General features: G+C 53.4%; 1 protein-coding gene across 1 annotated transcript in view; it reads right to left on the reverse strand.

Moving 5' to 3' along the window:
* The window catches only part of TAF2 (TATA-box binding protein associated factor 2), a 328,901-nt gene that overhangs the window by 260,301 nt on the left and 43,741 nt on the right, over positions 1–24,859 (reverse strand). The window contains exons 6-10 of the mRNA XM_075316017.1: positions 7,076–7,184; positions 6,807–6,991; positions 5,709–5,822; positions 5,055–5,154; positions 3,420–3,505 (exon numbers count right to left, since the gene is read on the reverse strand). Coding sequence (XP_075172132.1) covers positions 3,420–3,505; positions 5,055–5,154; positions 5,709–5,822; positions 6,807–6,991; positions 7,076–7,184 — 594 coding nt within the window. The remainder of the gene's footprint in view (positions 1–3,419; positions 3,506–5,054; positions 5,155–5,708; positions 5,823–6,806; positions 6,992–7,075; positions 7,185–24,859) is intronic.

Below are 24,859 nucleotides of genomic sequence, written 5' to 3' on the forward strand. Positions count from 1 at the left end.
TGCGGGAATCTGGGCGAGCGTCGGCAGCAGGCGTAGAGCTTGCGCGATGGTCCGAGAAGCCTCAGAGAGGGAATCTACGGACTGGGACAGGGACGCTAGCCAGTCGGGGGGGGGCGGGACGCAGGGCCCTGCAGCATATGGCGCTGTGGCGTCTGCGGTATCAGAAGCGTCGGCCGCGGAGTCCTGCGGAGGCTGCGCGTCTGTAGAACAGACGGAGCATAGTGGGGCGTCCTGACCCTGGGAAAATTTGGAGCTGCAGGAGGAGCATGCAAAAAATAGTGCAAAGGGGGCCTGCTTGGATTGGGTGGGCTTAGCCTTAGGCATGGTGCACACAGGTACTCTCCCTGGTGGCTGCTAGGAAGGAGACAGGAGAGGGTTAACTCGTCCCTAAACTCAGAGAATGCTACCTAGTGAGGGCTACTCCTTAGGAGCAGAGCTTACCCAGGTCCTGCGTGCTGCCCACCAGTCCAGAAGTGGAGTCCAGGAATGAGCTGGCCAGAAAACTCAGAACGCCGGCGTGCTGCAGCCTCAGGGGACCAGAGGCAGGCTAAAATGGAGAGGGGACGCTGGAGGAGGCTGGGGGAGGAGCAGGATTCCGGCGCGAAAACCCGGAGGATTCACAGCCCCCACCATCATCCAGGAGGCAGAGCAGTGGGAGGTACAGAGGGAGACGACCGGCGGCCAATAGCATGCAGCGGGGGCGTGGCTAGGACGCAGGAGCGACTAGGCCGAAGCCGGGGACTAAATTTATGGAGGGGGCCGGGGGAAAGAGCAGGGAAGTCGGATCCTACCTGCAATCGGCGGCGCCGGCTCAGCGATGGATGCGGTGCAGGCAGAGCTCCCTGGCCCTGCCTGTGAACAGCGCTGCTCGTCCAGGAAGGCTCCGGGGGAGAGCGTGCTGAAGGCAGGGTAGTAGGCATCATGATGGGGGTAGACAGCCCCCTATCAGGAGAAGGCAGCGTGACAGGGCCCCATCTATCACAAACGCTGCTGAGGTTCCATCCCTGCTGTATTCCCCTGTACGCCCTTTGGGGTGATACCTCAGGGCGAATCAGGGGTGCCCACAAAACACCCTGCCCACACGCGCACCCCCGGGAGTGGTACCACGGGGACGGGCGGGGGAGAGGGCCCCGAAGTCTCAAGCCCCTGCGACCCTGGGGAGCGGTACCCACGGGGCTGCGGAGAATGAGTGAAGCGAATACCTGCAGAGAAGAAGACGACGACAGGTATGAGAGTGATGAGCGGCGCCGAAATAAAATAAAAAAGCGCAAAAACATACATGGCTGAGGGGGGCCGAGACGGCCCACATCAGCCTCCTACGACACTAAGCTAAAAACTGATCTGAGCCCGCCTCCGGCTCGGGGTGTATGCTGCTAGGGAGGAGCTAACTTTTTTATGTTTACTTAGTGTCAGCCTCCTAGTGACAGCAGCATAACCCATGGTCCTGTGTCCCCCAATGAAACGATAGAGAAAAGGATAACGTGTATCCTTAAGGCGCTTAGAAAGCCGCTTATCTGGACAAGCATGATGAATCTGGACTGCCTCTCTGAAATCAGAGTGGTCCAGAAACATACTCGGTGTAAGAGAAGCTGACTCCTCCGCCGGAGGAGCTGAGGGAGAAATATCCAGCATTTGATCGATGGACGCAATAAGAACGTTCACTATGGCGTCCCCGTCTGGAGTATTAAGATTGAGAGCGCCCTCAGGATCAGAATCCTGATCAGCTGTCTCCGCATCATCAACCAGAGATTCCCCCCGCTGAGACCCTGAACAATACGATGTCGAGGGAAATTCTAAGCGAGCCCGCTTAGTCGGTCTGGGGCTGGGGTCTAAGTCAGAACCCTCAGCCTGGGATGTATGAGATACCCCGGGAGGACATTGTTGGTCCAACTGAGGGGGGCCAGGGAACAATGATTCAACAGAGTCCCTTTGTGACACAGGGCCGAACATTGCACACAATGAGGGTCAATGGAACCTGCCGGCAGCTGGGTCGTACAAGCGACGCAGGCAGCATAATAAGCCTGTGTTTTGGCACCCCTGCCTTTTGTGGGCGCCATGCTATTGTTTTCCCTGAGTAACACACTAGGGTATATAGCCAGAATGAACTGTGCACATACAGTGTAAAATATATACTATAAACAAATAATGTAGCAATACACTACAGCACCATGGGGCTAGCACCACAGGTGCTGCTTACCATCCGCCTAAAGCGGTTATGAGGCCACCAGAGACCGTGTCTGGGTCTCCCAGGGTTTGTCCCCCTCTGCAGCGTCGGAGGAGCTGACAGAAATGGCTGCGGCGTCCTGACGAGAGGAGGGAGCCGTGGGCGTGGCCGAGGTGCTCACACTGTGCACAGTGAGGGGGGTGGAGTATGGAAATCATACTCCAGCCCTCAGTGCTGCCCGTTCCGTGCAGCGTCCCGCCCTTCCCCCTGCCTGTCAGGGCTGAGGGCGGGAGAAAGGGAAACTAGGACGCAAGCAAGCCGGGGACTCGAGTATACGCGTGGCCGCCGTAAAAGCGCTGCCGACGCTGAAGTCCCCGGCGAACTACAAGTCCCAGCCGCGCCGCAGTTTCCCATGGCAGCGGCGGTTAGCGCGGTAGCCCCTACATATAAACACACTCAGCGACGCTGAGTGTGTAATGGCAAAGTTGAACCCGGTCAGCGCCGCGGTCCCCGGTGCACCAGCACACCCAGCAAAGCTGAGGTGTTGCCGTGCGCGGTCCCAACAGGGATATAGAGTACCTTCACGTAGCAGGGCCATGTCCCTGAACTGTACCCGGCTCCTATCCAGCAGGCTCCACAGGAGTTGTGGATGAAGCACGGTCTCAGTGCCTGGAGACCGATAGGATCCCACTTCACCCAGAGCCCTGAGGGGGATGGGGAAGGAAAGCAGCATGTGGGCTCCAGCCTCTGTACCCGCAATGGATACCTCAACCTTAACAACACCGCCGACAAGAGTGGGGTGAGAAGGGAGCATGCTGGGGGCCCTATATGGGCCCACTTTTCTTCCAACAGACATAGTCAGCAGCTGCTGCTGACTAATCTGTGGAGCTGTGCTGTGCGTGTCTGACCTCCTTCGCACAAAGCAAAAAACTGAGGAGCCCGTGGGAGCACGGGGGGTGTATAGGCAGAAGGGGAGGGGCTTAACACTTTTGAGTGTAATACTTTGTGCGGCCTCCGGAGGCATAGCCTATACACCCAATTGTCTGGGTCTCCCAATAGAGCGACAAAGAAATTGGGGGATCATTACGTGAGAACACGAGGTTGTAATATGGTTCACTGTAACTCCCCTTTTTTCATGAAAACTGTTATAATACTAGCCTAAGTGTTGCACGGTCTATACTGCAGCTCTCAACAGGTTTAGTTTGCGGACGAACAAGTTTTAAGAAAGAAAAAAAAAAAGAAGAAAGTTCCGTACTTATCCTTCTCTTTTCCAACAGCGAATATAGGGTGCAGTAAGACGCCGCCGGTTTTCAGCTCAAAGGCTACAATCTTATCCAGTTCCTAGAAAACAGAACACGGATTACTCAGATTAAATTCGGGCGACCAAACCAATAAATGAAGAATAATAGACAAACAAAGCCATAAAGTAATGAATCCACAGAGGAAAGCTTAAGAGAAGGCGGGTCACACTGCCCCTTGTGGTGACAGTCATTAATGCAATGATGCACAATCCAGTTCAGCTCCACAGCGCGTATTCACGTCTTCAGCAGACTTTCAGTGCCTTCATATTAGGAGAGGCGCTTGGTTTGTGCACTACACGCCCTCGGGTCACTTTCGCTAACATAACTGTACACGGTTTGGTTTTTTTTGCATACTGGAAATAAACATTGTTTCTCATCAGTGTGTTGTATCCGATTTTCATCTATTTTTGGTCCATGTGTTCCTTTTTACCATCTATATAGCATCCGATATTTTACACTCTCTGGAGTCACCCGTCATCCCCTAACCTGCGATACTCGGCGGAGTCATGCCGCCCCCCCACGGATCCTCGGCGGAGCCGCGCCCCCTCTCCAGGGATCCTCGGCGGAGCCGCGCCCCCTCTCCAGGGATCCTCGGCGGAGCCGCGCCCCCTCTCCAGGGATACTTTGTGGAGCCGCGATCCCGCTCCAGGGATACTCGGTGGAGCCGTGCCCCCTCTCCAGGGATACTCGGTGGAGCCGTGCCCCCGCTCCAGGGATACTCGGTGGAGCCGTGCCCCCGCTCCAGGGATACTCGGTGGAGCCGTGCCCCCGCTCCAGGGATACTCGGTGGAGCCGTGCCCCCGCTCCAGGGATACTCGGTGGAGCCGTGCCCCCGCTCCAGGGATACTCGGTGGAGCCGTGCCCCCGCTCCAGGGATACTCGGTGGAGCCGTGCCCCCGCTCCAGGGATACTCGGTGGAGCCGTGCCCCCGCTCCAGGGATACTCGGTGGAGCCGTGCCCCCGCTCCAGGGATACTCGGTGGAGCCGTGCCCCCGCTCCAGGGATACTCGGTGGAGCCGTGCCCCCGCTCCAGGGATACTCGATGGAGCCGTGCCCCCGCTCCAGGGATACTCGGTGGAGCCGTGCCCCCGCTCCAGGGATACTCGGTGGAGCCGTGCCCCCGCTCCAGGAATACTCGGTGGAGCCGCGCCCCCGCTCCAGGAATACTCGGTGGAGCCTCGCCCCCTGCTCCAGGGATACTCGGTGGAGCCGTGCCCCCTCTCCAGGGATACTCGGTGGAGCCGTGCCCCCGCTCCAGGGATACTCGGTGGAGCCGTGCCCCCACTCCAGGGATACTCGGTGGAGCCGTGCCCCCGCTCCAGGGATCCTCGGTGGAGCCGTGCCCCCTCTCCAGGGATACTCGGTGGAGCCGCGCCCCCTCTCCAGAGATCTTCGGCGGAGCCTCGCCCCCTCTCCAGGGATACTCGGTGGAGCCGTGCCCCCTCTCCAGGGATCCTCGGTGGAGCCGTGCCCCCTCTCCAGGGATACTCTGGAGTCGCCCACCACATCCACTCTTGCTGTGATACTAGGTAGCGTCCCTTCCCTCCAGTAAATTGCATTGAAATGTTATAAAGCACAGGTCTCCTCACCTCTTTGATCCAGTGCCGATACTGATTTACACCGAATGTTTTCTTCATCCAGAGCCCGTAAATGTAACCAGAGATTCCCTTCAGCACCCACTCATCAGACCTGAGGGGGGAAAGAGCAGCCATTACCACATCACAGTAATAGCAGGGACTTACACTACAGCCTATTACGCTCGCTTTTATTTGGGAGACATTTGTAGCAGAGGGTCAGATATTATCTGGTGATCTCAGAAATATCAACTAATAAAATACAAAAAATAAATAAATAATAAAAAAAAAAACAAAAAAAAAAAAAAAAACAGAAATATCTGCAATGACATATCTTGTACGGAATCTGTCAGCACAGAATGACTGTCCAAACCAGGCACAGGCGCTCAGTGCACCCTTGCTGTGACCAAACATACAAGTGCACCTTCCTGCTAAACTCCTTACCCGCCTTTCCCAATTTGATTGACAGCTCTAACTTTACAAAGAAAGGCAGAGATAGGTGGAAAACAAGTTGGCGGGAACGTGCACTTATATGTTTGGCCCCGCCCTGATGCGTCAAGCTCCTGTGCGTAGTTTGAACAGTCATTCTGTGCCGACAGTGTCCCTTTAAAAGGAGACAGCGCCTTTAAGTGGTAATAGAGGAGAATAGGGAGAATGGTCTCACTTTACCATGACATCCTAGATATGAAACAGCCGAAGAACTGCTCGGCAAGTGCCTCCGCAAGACATCTTCTGGTTAGCGGCGTCTGGTCGATAATCAGGGCGCTGTGCAATAAGTTAGTACTGCAGAAACAGAAAAATAAAAAAATTAAATAACTATATCAAATTTGTAAGTTTAACTTTTTTTTTTCTCATCACAGCCATCGCAGGGACAGAGGTAGCAATGTAGGGAGGCAGAAGGGAGGGTACGATGCCGCACACACATTGTTAGGGGTCACCTTAGGTAAGGAGGCGTCATTTACAGAGACCCCCTCCCATCCACAGGTCAGCTGAGCTATGGGGAAACATTGCAGCCAGGCTGCATTACAAAGGCACCATTGCAGACCTGCCCAAAAAGGTGGTCCAAGCCTATAGCCAGGATGCGGTGATGTCACTGTTCCACCAAACCACTGCGGCCAATGATTGGTAGCAGTCGTCGGTTTACGCCATAAGACATCTGATGACGCGCTGCTCAAATCAGCTGATCAATGGAGCTGCCTTACAGAAAACACAGCTCCCAGGAGAAAATGAACTTATTTCCTTTAGAGTACCCACAGCTTTCAGTCATGGAGGCGTGCAGGGCGCATCTGTAAGCACGCTCCAGTTCCTTGACTGACAGCTCGCTCAGTAGCAAATCTGTGCAAAGCAAGTTGTCAAAGTGCCTGGGCATGTAAAGCGACGACTATAGCCACACCGACACACCGGCAGCTCCAGGGAAGAATAAAGTTAATTTTCTCCCGATAGTCACACTGTCCATAAAGTGGCCAGGCAGAAATGTATAACCTGCAGATTAACCCTATATCAGCAGGATAATAGCATTTGTGGACAACTGGACATGAGCTTTAATGGCAAGCTATGATGCTGCGTTTTTGGGGGGCATCTTGCCAGTTATCTTTGCCGTCTGCTGAGGACTCGGCCGACCCCTTTAAGTGCAGACCTGCCCTCACCAACCATCGCAACATGGCCCGGTGAACCCAAAAAGTGTTATGTTACAGGAGGTTTCCCGCTAATTGGAGTATCATATAAAATACAAAAAAAAATAAAAAATAATTAGAAAAAGAACTCAACCTGAAAATACTCATGGATGCATAGATGTTGACCTCCGTATAGGACTCATCTACAAATACGGTCTTGAAGCAGGAGTACGGGTATCGGCAGGTGAGGATCTCCTCGTAAAACTCAAACACCTCATGGAGGTAAGACGTGGTGTGCTTCAGGAGCGGGAGAAGCTGAGGTAGACAGAAGTGGGTCACCTGGAGGGGGGGGACCACAAAACAAAGAAACAGGATAATGGAGGGAAGAGGAGAAGAAAGACAGAAAATACAACATCAACAAACATCCGGCAGCTTTCTCTGCACCAAAAATTCATTAAAAATATACAAAGGCTTAAAAAATATTGACACCTTGGAGGGCAAATATAATCCTGCTAAGCACAAATATTCTGCGCTAAAATAAGTTTTGCAATTTTAGTTTCAACAGAAATTTTGCAGGGTTTAGACTTTGAAAGTTTTTTGTTTCTAATGTACATGGCTGCCTGCAGAATGATCTAACTGAGAATCTGTCAGTGAGAGAAGAAGGGAGAAGGAAGGAAGGGGATGAAGAAAGAAAGAAAGAAAAAAGGGGGAGAGGAAAGAACGAATGAACGAATGAATGAATGAATGAATGAATGAATGAATGGGGGAGAAGAAAGAAAGAAAGAAAGAAGGGGGGAGAAGAAAGAAAGAAAGAAGGGGGGAGAAGAAAGAATGAAAGAAAGAAGGGGGAGAAGAAAGAAAGAACGAAAGGAAGAAGGGGGTAGAAGAAAGAAAGAAAGAAAGAAGGGGGGAGAAGAAAGAAAGAAAGAAGGGGGGAGAAGAAAGAAAGAAAGAAGGGGGGAGAAGAAAGAAAGAAAGAAAGAAAGAAAGAAGGGGGAAAAGAAAGAAAGAAAGAAGGGAGGAGAAGAAAGAAAGAAAGAAAGAAAGAAGGGGGGAGAAGAAAGAAAGAAAGAAAGAAAGAAAGAAAGAAAGAAAGAAAGAAAGAAAGAAAGAAAGAAAGAAAGAAAGAAAGAAAGAAAGAAAGAAAGAAGGGGGTAAAAAAAGAGAATTTTGTTTACTTACCGTAAATTCTTTTTCTTATAGTTCTGTAATGGGAGACCCAGACCATGGGGTGTATAGCTTCTGCCTCCGGAGGACACACAAAGTACTACACTAAAAAGTGTAGCTCCTCCCTCCGAGCATATACACCCCCTGGATGACCAAATCTAGCCAGTTTAGTGCAAAAGCTGAAGGAGAGTAGCCACTTACAAGTAGAGATAGAGCAAGAACCGGAACAACCGGAGCCTCTGTCTACAACAACAGCCGGTGATAACACGCGGAACAAGAAACTGCCAACAGGCAACAGGGAGGGTGCTGGGTCTCCCATTACGGAACTATAAGAAAAAGAATTTACGGTAAGTAAACAAAATTCTCTTTTTCTTCATCGTTCCTATGGGAGACCCAAACCATGGGACGTCTCAAAGCAGTCCATGGGTGGGAATAAACAGAAAACTGAGAAGTAGGCGAAACCTAACTTCGCAAATGGGCGACAGCCGCCTGAAGGGTGCGTCTGCCCAAGCTCGCATCTGCCGAAGCATGAGCATGCACTAGGTAGTGCTCCGAAAAGGCATGCAGACTAGTCCAAGTGGCAGTCTGACAGACCTGCTGAGCCGTAGCCTGGTGCCTGAAACCCAAGAGGCACCGACAGCTCTGGTCGAATGTGCCTTGATCCCCGGCGGGGGAGGCACTCGAGTACACTGGTAGGCATCGGAAATGGCCGACCCAATCCAACAAGCTAGGGTCGGCTTAGAAGCCGAGAGGCCCTTACGCCGACCTGTGGTCAGCACAAAAAGAGAGGTGCACCGCTTAAGAACAGCGGTGCGAGACACATAGATCCGGAGCGCCCGCACCAGATCCAGAGTATGCAACGCTTTTTCAAAGCGATGAACAGGAGCCGGACAAAAGGAAGGCAGGGAAATGTCCTGGTTAAGGTGGAAAGAGAAACCACCTTAGGGAAGAAAGTCCGGAGTCGGACGGAGAACCACCTTGTTTTGATGAAAAACCAAAAAAGGTGACTCCGAAGAGAGTGCAGCCAAATCAGAGACTCTCCCGAGGGAAGTTATGGCCACCAGAAAGACCCCTTTCTGTGAAAGACGAGACAAAGAAACCTCCCTAAGAGGCTCAAAGGGGGGTTTCTGGAAGCCGTGAAGACCAGATTAAGGTCCCAGGGATCCAAAGACCGCCGGAAGGCGGCATGATGTGAGATGCGCCCTGTATGAAGGTGCGGACCTGAGCCAGCCGGGCCATACGCCGCTGGAACAACACTGGCAGAGCCGAGACCTGTCCCTTGAGGGTTAGTCCTAGCTGCAGACCGGACTGTAGAAGGGACAGGAGGGTCGGCAAGGAAAAAGGCCAAGAAGCCTGGCCGGAAGGGAGACACCAGGACAGGAAAATTCTCCAGGTCCTGTGATAGATTTTGGCCAAGGAATACTTCCGAGCCCGAGTCATAGTGGAGATGACTTCAGGAGGGATACCAGAAGTCGTCAAGATCCAGGACTCAAGAGCCACGCCGTCAATCTGAGAGCCGCAGAATTCTGGCGGAAAGACGGACCTTGTGAGAGAAGTTCTGGACGGTCCGGGGGATGCCACAGCACCTCAACGGACAGATGGAACAGGTCAGGGTACCAAGCTCGCCTGGGCCAGTCTAGAGCAATGAGAATGACCCGACGGCCCTCCATTCTGATCTTGCGCAGGACTCTGGGCAAGAGCTAGAGAGGGAAACACGTAAGACAGACGAAACTGGGACCAATCTTGAACCAGCGCGTCTGCTGCCAAGGCCTGAGGATCGTGGGAGCGAAGATCCACTTCCGGAGTGCCCCAAGTGCGACAGATTGACCGAAACACTGCCGGGTGCAGAGCCCACTCGCCGCTGTCCACGGTTTGACGGCTGAGATAATCTGCCTCCCAGTTTTACTCGCCTGGGTTGTGGATTGCGGATGTGGTGGACCTGGAATCCTCCGTCCACTGAAGGATGCGTTGAACCTCCAACGTTGCCAGGCGGCTGAGTGTCACGCCCTGGTGGTTGATGTAGGCAACCGCAGTGGCGTTGTCTGACTGGACTCGAATGTGCTTGCCCGCCAACTTGGTGAAAGGCCAAGAGAGCTAGAAGCACAGCTCTGATTTCCAGCACATTGATCGAGAGGGCTGATTCGGACGGAGTCCAAGTGCCCTGCGCTCTGTGGTGGAGATATACTGCTCCCCAGCCGGATAGACTGGCATCCGTGGTGAGGATCACCCAGGACGGGGCCAGGAAGGAGCGTCCCTGAAGAGAGAGGGGCCGAAGCCACCACTGAAGGGAGCCCCTGGTCTGTGGCGACAGAGCCACTAACCAGTGCAAGGAGGAAGTCTGTCCCAACAGCGGAGAGCAAGGGAACCGCTTCCACTGACGCCACCATCTGACCCAGCACCTGCATTAGGTGCCTGATGGAAAGACGGCGGGGCCTCAGCAAAGAGCGCACCGCTAGTGAAGGGACTGCTGTTTTACTAAGGGCAGCTTCACAAGTGCCTGCAGAGTCTCGAATTGCATTCCCTAGGTACGTGAGCTTTTGGGTCGGAGTCAGAGTGGACTTGGGAAAAGACAAGCCACCCGAATTGGACTAGAGTGGCGAGAGTGAGCGAAGCACTCCGCTGACTGTCTGCACTGGATGAAGCCTTGACTAGAAGGCCGTCCAGGAAAAGGGATGCCAACCCTTGGAGGTGCAGAACCGCAACCACAGCTGCCATGACCCTGATGAATACTCGAGGGGCTGTGGCTAACCCGAAGGGAAGAGCCACGAATCGGAAATGTTCCTCTCTGATTGCAAAACGTAGCCAACGCTGGTGTGAAACTGCAATTGGCACATGCAGATAGACATCTCTGATGTCGAGGATGCAAGGAATCTCCTTGGGTCATTGAGGCAATGACCGATCGCAGAGACTCCATGCGAAAATGCCGCACCTGAACATGCTTGTTGAGAAGCCTGAGATCCAGGATGGGCCGGAAGGACCGTCCCTTTAGGGGACTAGGAAGAGATTTGAGTAGAAACCTCTGAACCGTTCCCAGGCGGGAACCGGTACAATTACTCCGTTGGCCTGCGAGGATGCCACGGCCTGAGAGAAGGCGGCGGCCTTGAAGCAGGTGGGAGTTGACAGAAAAAATCTGTTTGGCGGGCTGGATAGAATTCTATCCTGTAGCCGTGGGAGATGATATTCCGCACCCACTGATCGGAGACGTGTTGAAACCACATGTCGCCAGGCGGGAGAGCCTGCCACCGACCAAGGACGATGCTGGCGCGGCCAGATAGTCAAGAGGAGGCTGCCCTAGTGGCAGCAGCTCCTGCGTCTTCTGAGGACGCGGCTTCGTGCGCCAGTTGGGTTTTTGGTCCTTGGCTGAGTTAGTGGACGAGGCCGAGGGCTTAGAGAACGACCAGTTGGAGGAACGAAAGGAACGAAACCTCGACTGGTCCTGCCCTGGATGGATTTGGTTTGTGGCATGGAAGTACTCTTCCCGCCAGTAGCTTCCTGAATAATTTCATCCAGTTGTTCGCCGAACAGCCTGGGCCCAGCAAATGGGAGCCCAGCAAGATACTTCTTTGAAGAAGCGTCTGCCTTCCACTCTCGAAGCTACAAGATCCTGTGGATAGCGAGAGGATTGGCCGAAGCCACCGCAGTGCGGAGCCTCCAGCATGGCAGACATGACATAGGATGAAAAGGCTGAAGCCTGGAAGTTAAGGCAACCATCTCGGGCATAGAGTCCCTGGTGAGGGAATGCATCTCCTCTAGAGAAGCAGAGATGGCTTTGAAAACCCACACTGCTGCAAAAGATGGGGAGCACGAGGCCCCTGCCGCCTCATATACAGATGGCGGTTGGAATCCTTAAGAGAGTTGCCATCAGCCACTGATACAACTTTCCGGGCTGAGAGTCTAGACACCGGAGGGTCTACCTGTGGTGAATGAGCCCACTCCTTGACCACCTCTGGTGGAAACGTAAAACGGTCATCAGAACCACGCTTTGGGAAGCGTCTGTCAGGACAGGCTCTGGGCTTGGTCACAGTGGCCTGAAAACTGGAGTGGTTAAGGAACACACTCCTTGTTCACTTAGGCAAGGTATACTGATGCTTTTCTGCCAGAGAGGGTTGCTCCTCTGATACTGGCGGATTGAGGTCCAGTACAAAAATTAATGGACGCAATCAAATCACTAGCATCTGCGTCACTTTCGGACAGATCAATGGGGTACATGGAGGTAGCGTCCGAGCCCCCAGTAAAGGCATCCTCCTTGTCCTGCGAGTCAGCTCGTGAATCAGAGCCGCGGGACGAGGAAGGAGAGGGGACCCTGCGTCTCCATTTTAGGAGGACGGGGTCTGTGCCAGATGAAGAATCCTCTGTGAGCTTTGCTGAGCGAGCCGTAGCAGCAGAAGAGCCCTGAGGAGGGGGCTGATGCATGCTCAGCAGTGTCCGGGACATCTGTCCCCTGGAAGAAGGGAATTTTGTTACTTACCGTAAATTCCTTTTCTTCTAGCTCCTATTGGGAGACCCAGACGATTGGGTGTATAGTACTGCCTCCGGAGGCCACACAAAGCATTACACTAAAAAGTGTAAGGCCCCTCCCCTTCTGGCTATACACCCCCAGTGGGATCACTGGCTCACCAGTTTTAGTGCAAAAGCAAGAAGGAGGAAAGCCAATAACTGGTTTAAACAAATTCACTCCGAAGTTACATCGGAGAACTGAAAACCATTCAACATGAACAACATGTGTACCCGAAAAACAACCAAAAATCCCGAAGGACAACAGGGCGGGTGCTGGGTCTCCCAATAGGAGCTAGAAGAAAAGGAATTTACGGTAAGTAACAAAATTCCCTTCTTCTTCGGCGCTCCATTGGGAGACCCAGACGATTGGGACGTCCAAAAGCTGTCCCTGGGTGGGTAAAGAAATACCTCATGTTAGAGCTGCAAAGACAGCCCTCCCCTACGGGGAGGCAACTGCCGCCTGCAGGACTCTTCTACCTAGGCTGGCGTCCGCCGAAGCATAGGTATGCACCTGATAATGTTTGGTGAAAGTGTGCAGACTCGACCAGGTAGCTACCTGGCACACCTGTTGAGCCGTAGCCTGGTGTCGTAATGCCCAGGACGCACCCACGGCTCTGGTAGAATGGGCCTTCAGCCCTGATGGAACCGGAAGCCCCGCAGAACGGTAGGCTTCCAGAATTGGTTCCTTGATCCATCGAGCCAGGGTGGATTTTGCAGCCTGCGATCCCTTGCGCTGACCAGTGACAAGGACAAAGAGTGCATCCGAGCGGCGCAGGGGCGCCGTGCGGGAATGTAGATTCTGGGTGCTCTACACCAGATCCAACAATGCAAGCCATTACATATCGATGAAATGGATAAAAGGAAGGTAAGGAGATATCCTGATTGTGATAAAAAGGGGATACCACCTTAGGGAGAAACTCTGGGATCGGACGCAGCACTACCTTATCTTGGTGAACACCAGGAAGGGAGCTTTGGATGACCGCGCTGCTAGTTCGGACACTCTCCGAAGAGACGTGACCGCTACCAGAAAGGCCACTTTCTGTGAAAGTCGAGAAAGTGAAAACATCCCTCAGAGGCTCGAAGGGCGGCTCCTGGAGAGCAATTAATACCCTGTGCAGATCCCATGGGTCTAACGGCCTCCTGTACGGAGGGACAATGTGATAACCCCCCTGCAGGAACGTGCGTACCTGAGGAAGTCGTACTAGGCGCTTCTGAAAGAATACCGACAGCGCTGCGACTTGTCCTTTAAGGGAGCCGAGCGACAAACCTTTTCCCAATCCAGATGCAGGAAGGGAGGAAAAAGGAGACAATGCAAATGGCCAGGGAGACACTCCCGAAGCAGAGCACCAAGATAAGAATATCTTCCATGTCTTGTGGTAGATCTTGGCAGACGTCGGCTTCCTAGCCCGTCTCATGGTGGCAATGACGTCTTGAGATAATCCTGAAGACGCCAGGATCTCGGACTCGATGGCCATACAGTCAGGATCAGGGCCGTAGAATTCAGTGGAAAAAACGGCCCTTGGGACAGTAAGTCTGGCCGGTCTGAGAGTGCCCACGGGTGGCCGACCGTGAGATGCCACAGATCCGGGAACCACGACCTCCTCGGCCAGTCTGGGACGACGAGGATGGCGCGGTGGCAAGCGGAGCTGAGCTTGCGTAGCACTCTGGGCAACAGTGCCAGAGATGGAAACACATAGGGTAGCTGGAACTGCGACCAATCCTGAACTAGGGCGCCCGCCGCCAGAGCTCTTTGCTCGTGAGACCGCGCCATGAAAATCGGGACCTTGTTGTTGTGCCGAGACGCCATTAGGTCGACGTCCGGCATCCCCCAGCTGCTACAGATTTCCTGACACCATTCTGGGTGCAGAGGTCATTCCCCTGCGTCCATACCCTGGCGACTGAGGAAGTCTGCTTCCCAATTTTCTACGCACGGGATGTGAACTGCGGATATGGTGGATGCTCTGTCCCCCACCCACGTCAGAATCCGCCGGATTGCCTGGTAGGCTTGGCGATGCGTGTTCCGCCTTGGTGGGCGATGTCTGCCACCGCTGTGGAATTGTCCGACTGAATTCGGATCCGTTTTCCTTCCAGTCACTGCTGGAAGGCTTGCAGGGCAAGATACACTGCCCAGCTTTCCAGAACATTGATCCGAAGGATGGACTCCTCTGAAGAGAGTCCTTGACCGTCTGAGAAGGGAAACGTTCCTGTCTAGGGACGTCGACTCCCCAACCCATTGGCAAAGCATGTCCCATTGAAGTGGACGCAGATGAAACTGCGCGAAAGTGACTGCCTCTGCATGAGGCGTCTTAAGGGGTGTGACTGGCCTTGAAGGAGAGACTGCACCCCCGTCTGTAGTGAACGCTGCTTGTCCAGCGGAAGCTTCCCTATCGCTGAGGGAGTGTGAAACTCCATGCCCAGATATGTCAGCGATTGGGTCGGTGCCCGATGTAACTTTGAAAAGTTGATGATCCACCCGAAACTTGGAGAGTCTCCAGCGCCCCGTTCAGGCTGTGTTGGCATGCCTCTTGAGAGGGTGCCTTGACAAGTGGATCGTCCCAGTAAGGATCACAGAGTGACCCTGAGAGTGCAGGACTGCTCCCACTGCTGCCCTGAACTTGGTGAAAACCCGTAGGGCTGTCGCCAGACCGAAGGGCAGGGCTACGCACTGAAGATGCTCGTCTTCAATAACGAAACGTAGCAAACGCTAGTGCTCTGGAGCAATCGGCACGTGGAGATAAGCATCCTGTACATTGAGGCAATGACGGAGCGGAGGGTTACATCCGGAACCGCCTGGCCTTCACGTGCTTGGTGAGCAGTTTTAGTTCCAGAACGGAACGGAAAGAGCCACCCTTTTTTGGCACCCCAATCAGATTGGAGGAAAAAACCGTGTCTTGTTCCTGAAGAGGAACAGGGATTACCACTCCTGCTGCCTGCAGAAGAGCCTCGGCTCGGTGGGGGGGGGGGAATGTCCTGTACACGTGAGACACAGTGTCTCTCACCCACCGGTCTGTGACCTGCGGCAGCTAAATGTCGCCAAGCGGGAGAGTCTGCCACCAACCGCGGATGCGGAGAGAGAGAGCTGAAGTCATGAGGAGACCGCCTTGGTAGCGGTTCCTCCTGCAGCCTTCCTTTGGCGTGATTGAGCCCGGCCGGAATTTGAGCCCCTCTGAGCATTTTGAGCCCTTTTGGACGAGGACAATTGGGACCTGCCCGAGCCTGGGAAGGACCGAAACCTCGACTGTCCCCCCAGGACAGCATTACTAGGGTAAGACGCAATGCAGACATTGCGAGGTTAAGGACACCACCTGCGGCACAGATGTACATGTGCTCAAGACCAGCTGCGCAAGACCAGCTGAAAAAGCTTAGAGTGCCCATACGGCTGCGAATGCCGGAGCAACCGACACGCTGATAGCTTCACAGACAGATTTCAACCAGAGGTCCATCTGTCTGTCAATGGCATCTTTAAGTGACGTCCCATCTCCCCTGCAACTATGGATCTAGCCGCAAGCCTGGAGATTGGGGGATCCACCTTTGGACCCTGGGTCCAGCGCTTTACCACGTCAGGGGGAAGGGATAACTTGTATCCTTAATACGTTTGGAGAAAACGCTTATCTGGTAAGCGTGGTGTTTCTGAACTGCTTCTCTGAAGTCAGCGTGGCCAGAAAAAGTACTCAATATACGCATGAGATACTAAAAAAAAAAGGATTTCTCCTGCTGTAAAGCTGACTCCTCCCCTGGGGGAGCTGAGGGAGCAATATCCAACATTCCATTGATGGACGCTATAAGATCATTCACTATGGCGTCACCATCCGGTGTATCCGGATTGAGAGCGGTGTCAGGACCAAAGCTCTGATCAGCTACGTCTGCCTCATCATACAGAGAGTCCTCCCGCTGGGACCCTGACCAGTGATGAAGCCGAGTGCCGCACCCAGCGAGCTAGCTTAGGCTGTCTGGGACTGCCGTCCGTGTCAGAGCCTTCACCCTGGAATGCCTGGGACCCCCCCCGGAGCACTGATTATGTTCCAAATGAGGGTGGCCAGGGAGCATTAATCAAGATTGCCCATGGCCTGTCTGGACTGCAAAGTCTCTAATCAGCCGAAACTGCAACTCCGTCCCTGTCCCTGGACAGGGTTCACAGGTGGTTCCTTTGGCCACCTCTAGTAGAGACCCCGGCTGACCAAGTGCTACAGGGGTGCATTGGACACAATGGGGGTCAGTGGAACCTGCCGGTGGAACAGTATCACATGTAGGAAAAGCAGCATAGAAAGCCTGTGTTGCTTTTTTGCTGCTGTATTCTAGCCATCTATGCAATGTATAGCATACAAGCATAAACACTTCAGCACATGCAATACAAGCAGCATAGAAAGCCTGTGCCTTGGCACCCTTGCTTTTTTGCTGCTGTTGTCCAGCCATCTAGGAGAATACAGCCAAGAGTAGCGACCGTACAGTGCAATGTATAGCATACAAGCATAAGTACAAATGAACACTTCAGCACATGCAATACAAGCAGCCTATAAAGCCTGTGCCTTGGCGCCCATGCTTTTTTGCTGCTGCTGTCCAGCCCTCTAGGAGAATATAGCCAAGAGTAGCGACCGTACAGTGCAATGTATAGCATACAAGCATAAGTACAAATGAACACTTCAGCACATGCAGTACAAGCAGCATAGAAAACCTGTGCCTTGGCACCCTTGCTTTTTTGCTGCTGTTGTCCAGCCCTCTAGGAGAATATAGCCAAGAGTAGCGACCGTACAGTGCAATGTATAGCATACAAGCCTAAGTACAAATGAACACTTCAGCGCATGCAATACAAGCAGCCTAGAAAACCTGTGCCTTAGCACCCTTGCTTTTTTGCTGCTGTTATCTCGCCATCTAGGAGGGCATATAGCCAAAGATAGCGACCGTACAGTGCAGTGTATAGCATACAAGCATAAACTACAAATGGACACTTCGGTATTTAGTGGGGTCAGCACTTCAGGTGCTGCTTACCGCCCGCCTATAACGCGGGTGTGTGGTCGCCAGAGCCCTGTGAGTGGTTGCCCAGAGCATGTCTCCGTTCCCCAGCTCTGACTGCGTGCAGGAATGGCTGCCGGCGTCCTTCTCCAGCTCGTGTGACGAGGGGCGGGCCGTGGGCGTGCCCCAGACAAGAGCGGGAAACTGGCGTCCCACTGTGTCCAGTGAAGGGGGCTGGAGAATGCAAAGCAGACTCCAGCCCTCGGCGCTGACTGTCTGTACAGCGTCCCGCCTCACCCCTGACTGGCAGGGCTGGAGGCGGGAACGAAACGAAAACTAGGCCGCAAAGCCGGGGACTCGAGTAATAAGCGCGGCCGTCCATGTGCACGGCCAGCGTGGAAGTCCCCGGCGCACCACAAGTCCCAGCCGCGCCACAATGTAAAAAACACCCAGCAGCGGCCGGCGCGGCAGTTCCCAATACATAAAGTCACTCAGCAAAGCTGTAGTGAATAATAGCACGAGCGCTCCACGCTGTTGCCCCCGGCGCACTAACACTCCCAGCAATGCTGGTGTGTGTGTGCGCGCTTGCCCGGGGACACAGAGTACCTTAATGTAGCAGGGCCTGTCCCTGACGATACTCAGCTCCATATCCAGCAGGTTCTCTGGGTCTGTGGATGGAGCCCGGTCTCAGTGCCTGGAGACCTGTAAGATCCCACTTCGCCCAGAGCCCTGAGGGGGGATGGGGAAGGAAAACAGCATGTGGGCTCCAGCCTCCGTACCCGCAATGGGTACCTCAACCTTAACAAACACCCGACAAAAGTGGGGTGAGAAGGGAGCATGCTGGGGGCCCTAGTATGGGCCCTCTTTTCTTCCATCCGACATAGTCAGCAGCTGCTGCTGACTAAAAACAGTGGAGCTATGCGTGGATGTCTGACCTCCTTCGCACAAAGCAGAAAACTGGTGAGCCAGTGATCCCACTGGGGGTGTATAGCCAGAAGGGGAGGGGCCTTACACTTTTTAGTGTAATGCTTTGTGTGGCCTCCGGAGGCAGTACTATACACCCAATCGTCTGGGTCTCCCAATGGAGCGCCGAAGAAAGAAGGATTCTACCCAAGCCGGGGGTTCAGCCACCGGAGCCGGAGCAGCCGGAGGGACCACTGGGAATGAGCCTCCAGGCTGAGGCATTGTCAGGTTAGAGCAGGCATCACAATGTGGATATGTGCTCAGTACAGGCAGTACAAGCCTACATGCAGTGCATATTAAGTACAGCCTTGCACTCGTGTGAGACATGCTGCTGAAGTGGGGGCTCTGAGCCAGAATGACCCCCAGCAGAGTATGTACGCAGAGTATATAAGCAGGTCCACAACCGGAGGTTGTGGCTTGCCAGACCGTTTGACATTGGGACATCTCTGTGCCCTCCAGATCCCACAGCCCGGACCCCCAGTGAGATGGCCAGCGCCGATCGCTGTCACAATGTGGTTATGCAGACATGCATAAGAACGCTGATAAAATGGCGCCGGAGCGAGGAGAGGGGGCGGGGCCTACTCTAAGAGCGGGATCCGGAGGGCCAAGGAGATATACAGGGGGGGATATATTACCTCAGAGAGGAGTGTCCCTCCCCTGTGCCGAACGGTCGCTGGGCGGAGCCGCACTGTCCCTCTGCATGATTGGCATGCAGGGGCAGTGAAAACGAAACTAGGCCTCAGGCGAAGCCGGGGCCTAAATTTAACGATGCGGCCGGCGAGCAGGCACCATCGGCGCGGTTCTCAGGTGAAAACCAGAGAACCGGCCGGAAATGTCACAATAGATACACAGCACACTCTCCCCAACAATAAAGTACAAGGGACCCCCGATAATAACGTCTCAGATACTTAGCTTGTGAGACGCAGGGCCAGGTCCCTGAGGGATGAGTGCTCCGTCCGGCAGGATCCTGAAAGGGCTGCGGATGGAGACCGGTCTCCTGCAAGGCAGGGAGAACCGTGCTGGCTCCCACTTCAAGCCAGAGCCCGAGGGATGGTGAAGGAGCGCGGCATGTAAGGCTCCAGCCTTGAAATCAACCTTAACAACACCGCCGACACAGTGGGGTGAGAAGGGACATGCCGGGGGTCCAGGCTTGGACCCGCTTTTCTTCAAACTCTTTCCAAAAATCAAAATCAGATGAGAATGCATGTGTGGATGTGTGCCTCCTGAACACAAAGCATTGAACTGGCTATATTTGGTTATCCAGGGGGTGTATATGCTCGGAGGGAGGGGCTACACTTTTTAGTGTAGTACTTTGTGTGTCCTCCGGAGGCAGAAGCTATATACCCATGGTCTGGGTCTCCCATAGGAACGATGAAGAAAAAAGAAAGAAAGAAGGGGGGAGAAGAAAGTAAGAAAGAAAGAAAGAAGGGGGGAGAAGAAAAAGAAAGAAGGGGGGAGAAGAAAGAAAGAAGGGGGAGAAGAAAGAAAAAGAAAGAAAGAAGGGGGAGAAGAAAGAAAAAGAAAGAAAGAAAGAAAGAAAGAAAGAAAGAAAGAAAGAAAGAAAGGGGGGGAAAAGAAAGAAAGAAAGAAAGAAGGGGGGAGAAGAAAGAAAGAAAGAAGGGGGGAGAAGAAAGAAAGAAAGAAAGGGGGGAGAAGAAAGAAAGAACGAAAGGAAGAAGGGGGTAGAAGAAAGAAAGAAAGAAAAGGCGGGAGAAGAAAGAAAGAAAGAAGGGGGGAGAAGAAAGAAAGAAAGAAAGAAAGAAGGGGGAGAAGAAAGAAAGAAACAAAGAAGGGGGGAGAAGAAAGAAAGAAAGAAAGAAGGGGGGAGAAGAAAAAGAAAGAAGGGGGGAGAAGAAAGAAAGAAGGGGGAGAAGAAAGAAAAAGAAAGAAAGAAAGAAAAGGGGGAAAAGAAAGAAAGAAAGAAAGAAGGGGGGAGAAGAAAGAAAGAAAGAAGGGGGGAGAAGAAAGAAAGAAAGAAAGAAAGGGGGGAGAAGAAAGAAAGAAAGAAAGGGGGGAGAAGAAAGAAAGAACGAAAGGAAGAAGGGGGTAGAAGAAAGAAAGAAAGAAAAGGCGGGAGAAGAAAGAAAGAAAGAAGGGGGGAGAAGAAAGAAGAAGGGAATTTTGTTACTTACCGTAAATTCCTTTTCTTCTAGCTCTTATTGGGAGACCCAGACGATTGGGGTATAGCTACTGCCCTCTGGAGGCCACACAAAGCACTACATCAAAAGTGCAAGGCCCCTCCCCCTCTGGCTATACCCCCCCCGTGGTATCACGGGTTCTCCAGTTTTAGTGCCAAAGCAAGAAGGAGGAAGCCAATAACTGGTTTAAACAAATTAACTCCGAATAACATCGGAGAACTGAAAAACCGTTCAACATGAACAACATGTGTACCCGCAAACAACAAAAAAACATCCCGAAGGACAACAGGGCGGGTGCTGGGTCTCCCAATAAGAGCTAGAAGAAAAGGAATTTACGGTAAGTAACAAAATTCCCTTCTTCTTCAGCGCTCTATTGGGAGACCCAGACGATTGGGACGTCCAAAAGCTGTCCCTGGGTGGGTAAAGAAATACCTCATGTTAGAGCTGCAAAACAGCCCTCCCCTACGGGGGTGTCACTGCCGCCTGCAGGACTCTTCTACCTAAGCTGGCATCCGCCGAAGCATAGGTATGCACCTGATAATGCTTGGTGAAAGTGTGCAGACTGGACCAGGTAGCTGCCTGGCACACCTGTTGAGCCGAAGCCTGGTGACGTAATGCCCAGGACGCACCCACGGCTCTGGTTGAGTGGGCTTTAAGCCCTGAAGGAACCGGAAGCCCCGCAGAACGGTAGGCCTCTAGAATTGGTTCTTTGATCCATCGAGCCAGGGTGGCTTTAGAAGCCTGCAACCCCTTGCGCGGACCAGCGACAAGGACAAAAAAGTGCATCGGCCCGGCGCATGGGCGCCGTGCGGGAAATGTAGATTCTGAGTGCTCTCACCAAATCTAGCAAACGTAAATCATTCTCATACCGGTGAACCGGATGAGTGCAAAAAGACGGTAAGGAGATATCCTGATTAAGATGAAACGAGGATACGACCTTAGGGAGAAACTTCGGAATGGGGCGCAGCACTACCTTGTCCTGGTGAAACACCAGGAAGGGAGCCTTGGATGACAGAGCTGCCAGCTCAGACACTCGCCGAAGCGATGTGATCGCGACGAGAAACGCCACCTTCTGTGACAGGCGAGAAAAAGAAACTTCCTTCAGAGTCTCGAAAGGCGGCTTCTGGAGAGCAACTAGAACCCTGTTCAGATCCCATGGATCTAACGGCCGCTTGTACGGGGGTACGATATGACAAACCCCCTGCGGGAACGTGCACACCTTAGAAAGACGTGCTAGCCGCTTCTGAAAAAAACACGGATAGTGCTGAGACTTGCCCTTTGAGGGAGTCGAGCGACGAGCCCTTTTCTGACTCCTATTGTAGGAAGGAAAGAAAAGTAGGCAATGCAAATGGCCAGGGAGACACTCCCTGAGTAGAGCACCAGAATAAGAAAATCTTCCACGTTCTGTGGTATATCTTAGCAGACGTGGGCTTCCTAGCCAGTCTCATGGTGGCAACGACCCCTTGGGATAATCCTGAAGACGCTAGGATCCAGGACACAAAAGCCACCCAGTCAGGTTCAGGGCCGCAGAAGTCCGATGGAGAAAACGGCCCTTGGGACAGTAAGTCTGGTCGGTCTGGTAGTGACCACGGTCGGCCGACCGTGAGATGCCACAGATCCGGGTACCACGATCTCCTCGGCCAGTCTGGTGCGACGAGTATGACTCGGCTGCAATCGGATCTGATTTTGCGCAGTACTCTGGACAAGAGTGCCAGAGGTGGAAACACATATGTGAGCCGGAACTGCGACCAATCTTGCACTAAGGCGTCTGCCGCCAGAGCTCTGTGATCGCGCGATCGTGCCATAAATGCCGGGACCTTGTTGGTGTGCCGAGACGCCATTAGGTCGACGTCCGGCACCCCCCAGCGGCAACAGATTTCCTGAAACACGTCCGAGTGAAGGGACCATTCCCCCGCGTCCATACCCTGGCGACTGAGGAAGTCTGCTTCCCAGTTTTCTACGCCCGGGATGTGAACTGCGGATATGGTGGATGCTGTGTCCTCCACCCACCTGAGGATTCGCCGGACTTCCTGGAAGGCTTGCTGACTGCGCGCCCCTTCTAGGTGGTTGATGTATGCCACCGCTGTGGAGATGTCCGACTGGATTCGGATCTGCTCTCTTTCTAGCCACTTCTAGAAGGCTAATAGGGTAAGATACCCTGCCCCGATTTGAACATCGATCTGAAGGGTGGACTCCTGCTGAGTCCATGTCCCCTGAGCCATGTGGCGGAGACAAACTGCTCCCCACCCTGACAGACTCGTATCTGTCGTGACCAGTGCCCAGGATGGGGGCTATGGCCACTATAGCAGAGAGTCCTCGGCCGTCTGGGAAAGGGAGACTTCCCTGTCCAGGGAGGTTGACTGCCCGTCCCATTGGCGGAGAATGTCCCATTGCCGTTGGCGCAGATGAAACTGCGCAAAGAGAACTGCCTCGATGGCTGCCACCATCTTCCTTAGGAAGTGCATGAGGCGCCTTAAGGGGTGCGACTGGCCTTGAAGGAGAGACTGCACCTCTGTCTGCAGTGAACGCTGCTTGTTCAGCGGAAGCTTCACTATTGCTGATAGAGTATGAAACTCCATGCCGAGATACGTTAGTGATTGAGTCGGAGACAGATTTGACCTTGCCAAATTGATGATCCACCCGAAAGTCTGGAGAGTCTCCAGCGTAACATTCAGGCTGCATTGGCATGCCTCGAGGGAGGGTGCTTTGACGAGTAGATCGTCCAAGTATGGGATCACCGGGTGTCCCTGAAAGTGCAAGACTGCTACCACTGCTGCCAGGACCTTGGTGAACACCCGTGGGGCTGTCGCCAGACTGAATGGCAGAGCTACGAACTGAAGATGTTCGTCTCCTATCACAAAACGTAGAAAACGTTGGTGCTCCGTAGCAATTGGCACGTGGAGATAGGCATCTTTGATGTCTGTTGAGGCAAGGAAGTCTCCTCGAGACATTGAGGTAATGACGGATCGGAGGGATCCCATCCGGAACCGCCTGGAGTTCGCATGCTCGTTGAGCAGTGTCAGGACCAGAACGGGACGGAAGGAACCGTCCTTTTTTGGAGCCACAAAGAGATTGGAGTACAAACCCTCGCCCTCGTCCCTGAGGGGGGACAGGGATCACCACTCCTTCTGCTCTTAGAGCATCCACCGCCTGCAGCAGGGAAATGGAGTCGGAGGACGAGATTAGAACACTGTCCTGTGCACGTGAGCACAATGTTCGCCACCCACCGGTCTGTGACCTGTGGCAGCTAAATGTCGCCAAAGGCGGGGGGTTCTGCCATCAACCGCGGATGCGGAGAGAGAGAGAGAACTGAGAGTCCTGAGGAGACCGCCTTGTAGCGGTTCCTCCGACTGCCTTCCTTGGGCGTGATTGAGCCCGGCCGGAATCTGAGCCCGTCTGAGGTTTAGTAGCCCTTTTGCCCGAGGACAATTGGGACCTACCGGAGCTTGGGAAGGACCGAAACCTCGACTGTACTTTTAGGACAGTATTAACAGGATAAGTCGCAGTGCAGACATTGCGGGTTACGGACGCCTCTGCGGTACAGATGTCCCTGTGCTCAAGGCCAGCTGCGCAAGAACAGCTGAAAAGGTTATGTTGCCTATACGGCTGTGGATGCCGGAGCAACCGACACGCCGATAGCTTCCTAGACAGATTTCAACCAGAGTCCATCTGTCTGTGACTGGCGTCTTTAAGTGAAGCCCCATCTCCAGTGCAACTATGTCTCTAGACGCAAGCCTGGAGATTGGAGAATCCACCTTTGGACCCTGGGTCCAGCACTGACCGCGTCAGGGGAAAAGGGATAACGTGTATCCTAAAAACATTTGGAGAAGACGCTTATCTGGTAAGCGTGGTGTTCCTGGACTGCTTCTCTGAAGTCAGCGTGGCCAGAAAAATACTCAACATCTGTGTGAGATACTGAAAAGGGACTTCTCCTGTTCGTCTCCTATCTCCACTGGGGGAGCTGAGGGAGAAAGATCCAACCTTCCATTGATGGACGGTATAGGATCATTCCGTATGGCGTTACCACCCGGTGTATCCGGATCGATAACTATGTCAGAATCAAAGCCCTGAAGAGCTGCCTTTTGGTCCAGTAGATTGCCCATGGCCTGTCTGGACTGCAAGTCTCTATATTATGACTACTCCGTCCCTGTCCATGGACAGGGTTGACAGGTGGTTTCTTTGGCCACAACTAGTAGAGACCCAGGCAGACGAAGTGCTAGAGACCCCGGCACGTGCTACGGGGGAGCATGCACACAATGGGACGGTGTCATGAACAGCCTCCCATGTAGTAAAAACAGCACTGAAAATCTGTGTAGCTGTTTTGCCGCTGCCGACTAGCTATCTAGAATTATATAGCCAAGATTGGTGACCGTACAGTGCAATGTATAGCATACAGGCATAAAGTACAAATGACCACTGCAGCACAAGCAATACAAGCAGCATAGAAGCCTGTGCCCTGGCACCCCTGCTCCTATGCTGCTGTATACTAGTC

This window comes from Anomaloglossus baeobatrachus, chromosome 6, assembly GCF_048569485.1.
Source record: "Anomaloglossus baeobatrachus isolate aAnoBae1 chromosome 6, aAnoBae1.hap1, whole genome shotgun sequence".
NCBI lineage: Eukaryota > Metazoa > Chordata > Amphibia > Anura > Aromobatidae > Anomaloglossus > Anomaloglossus baeobatrachus.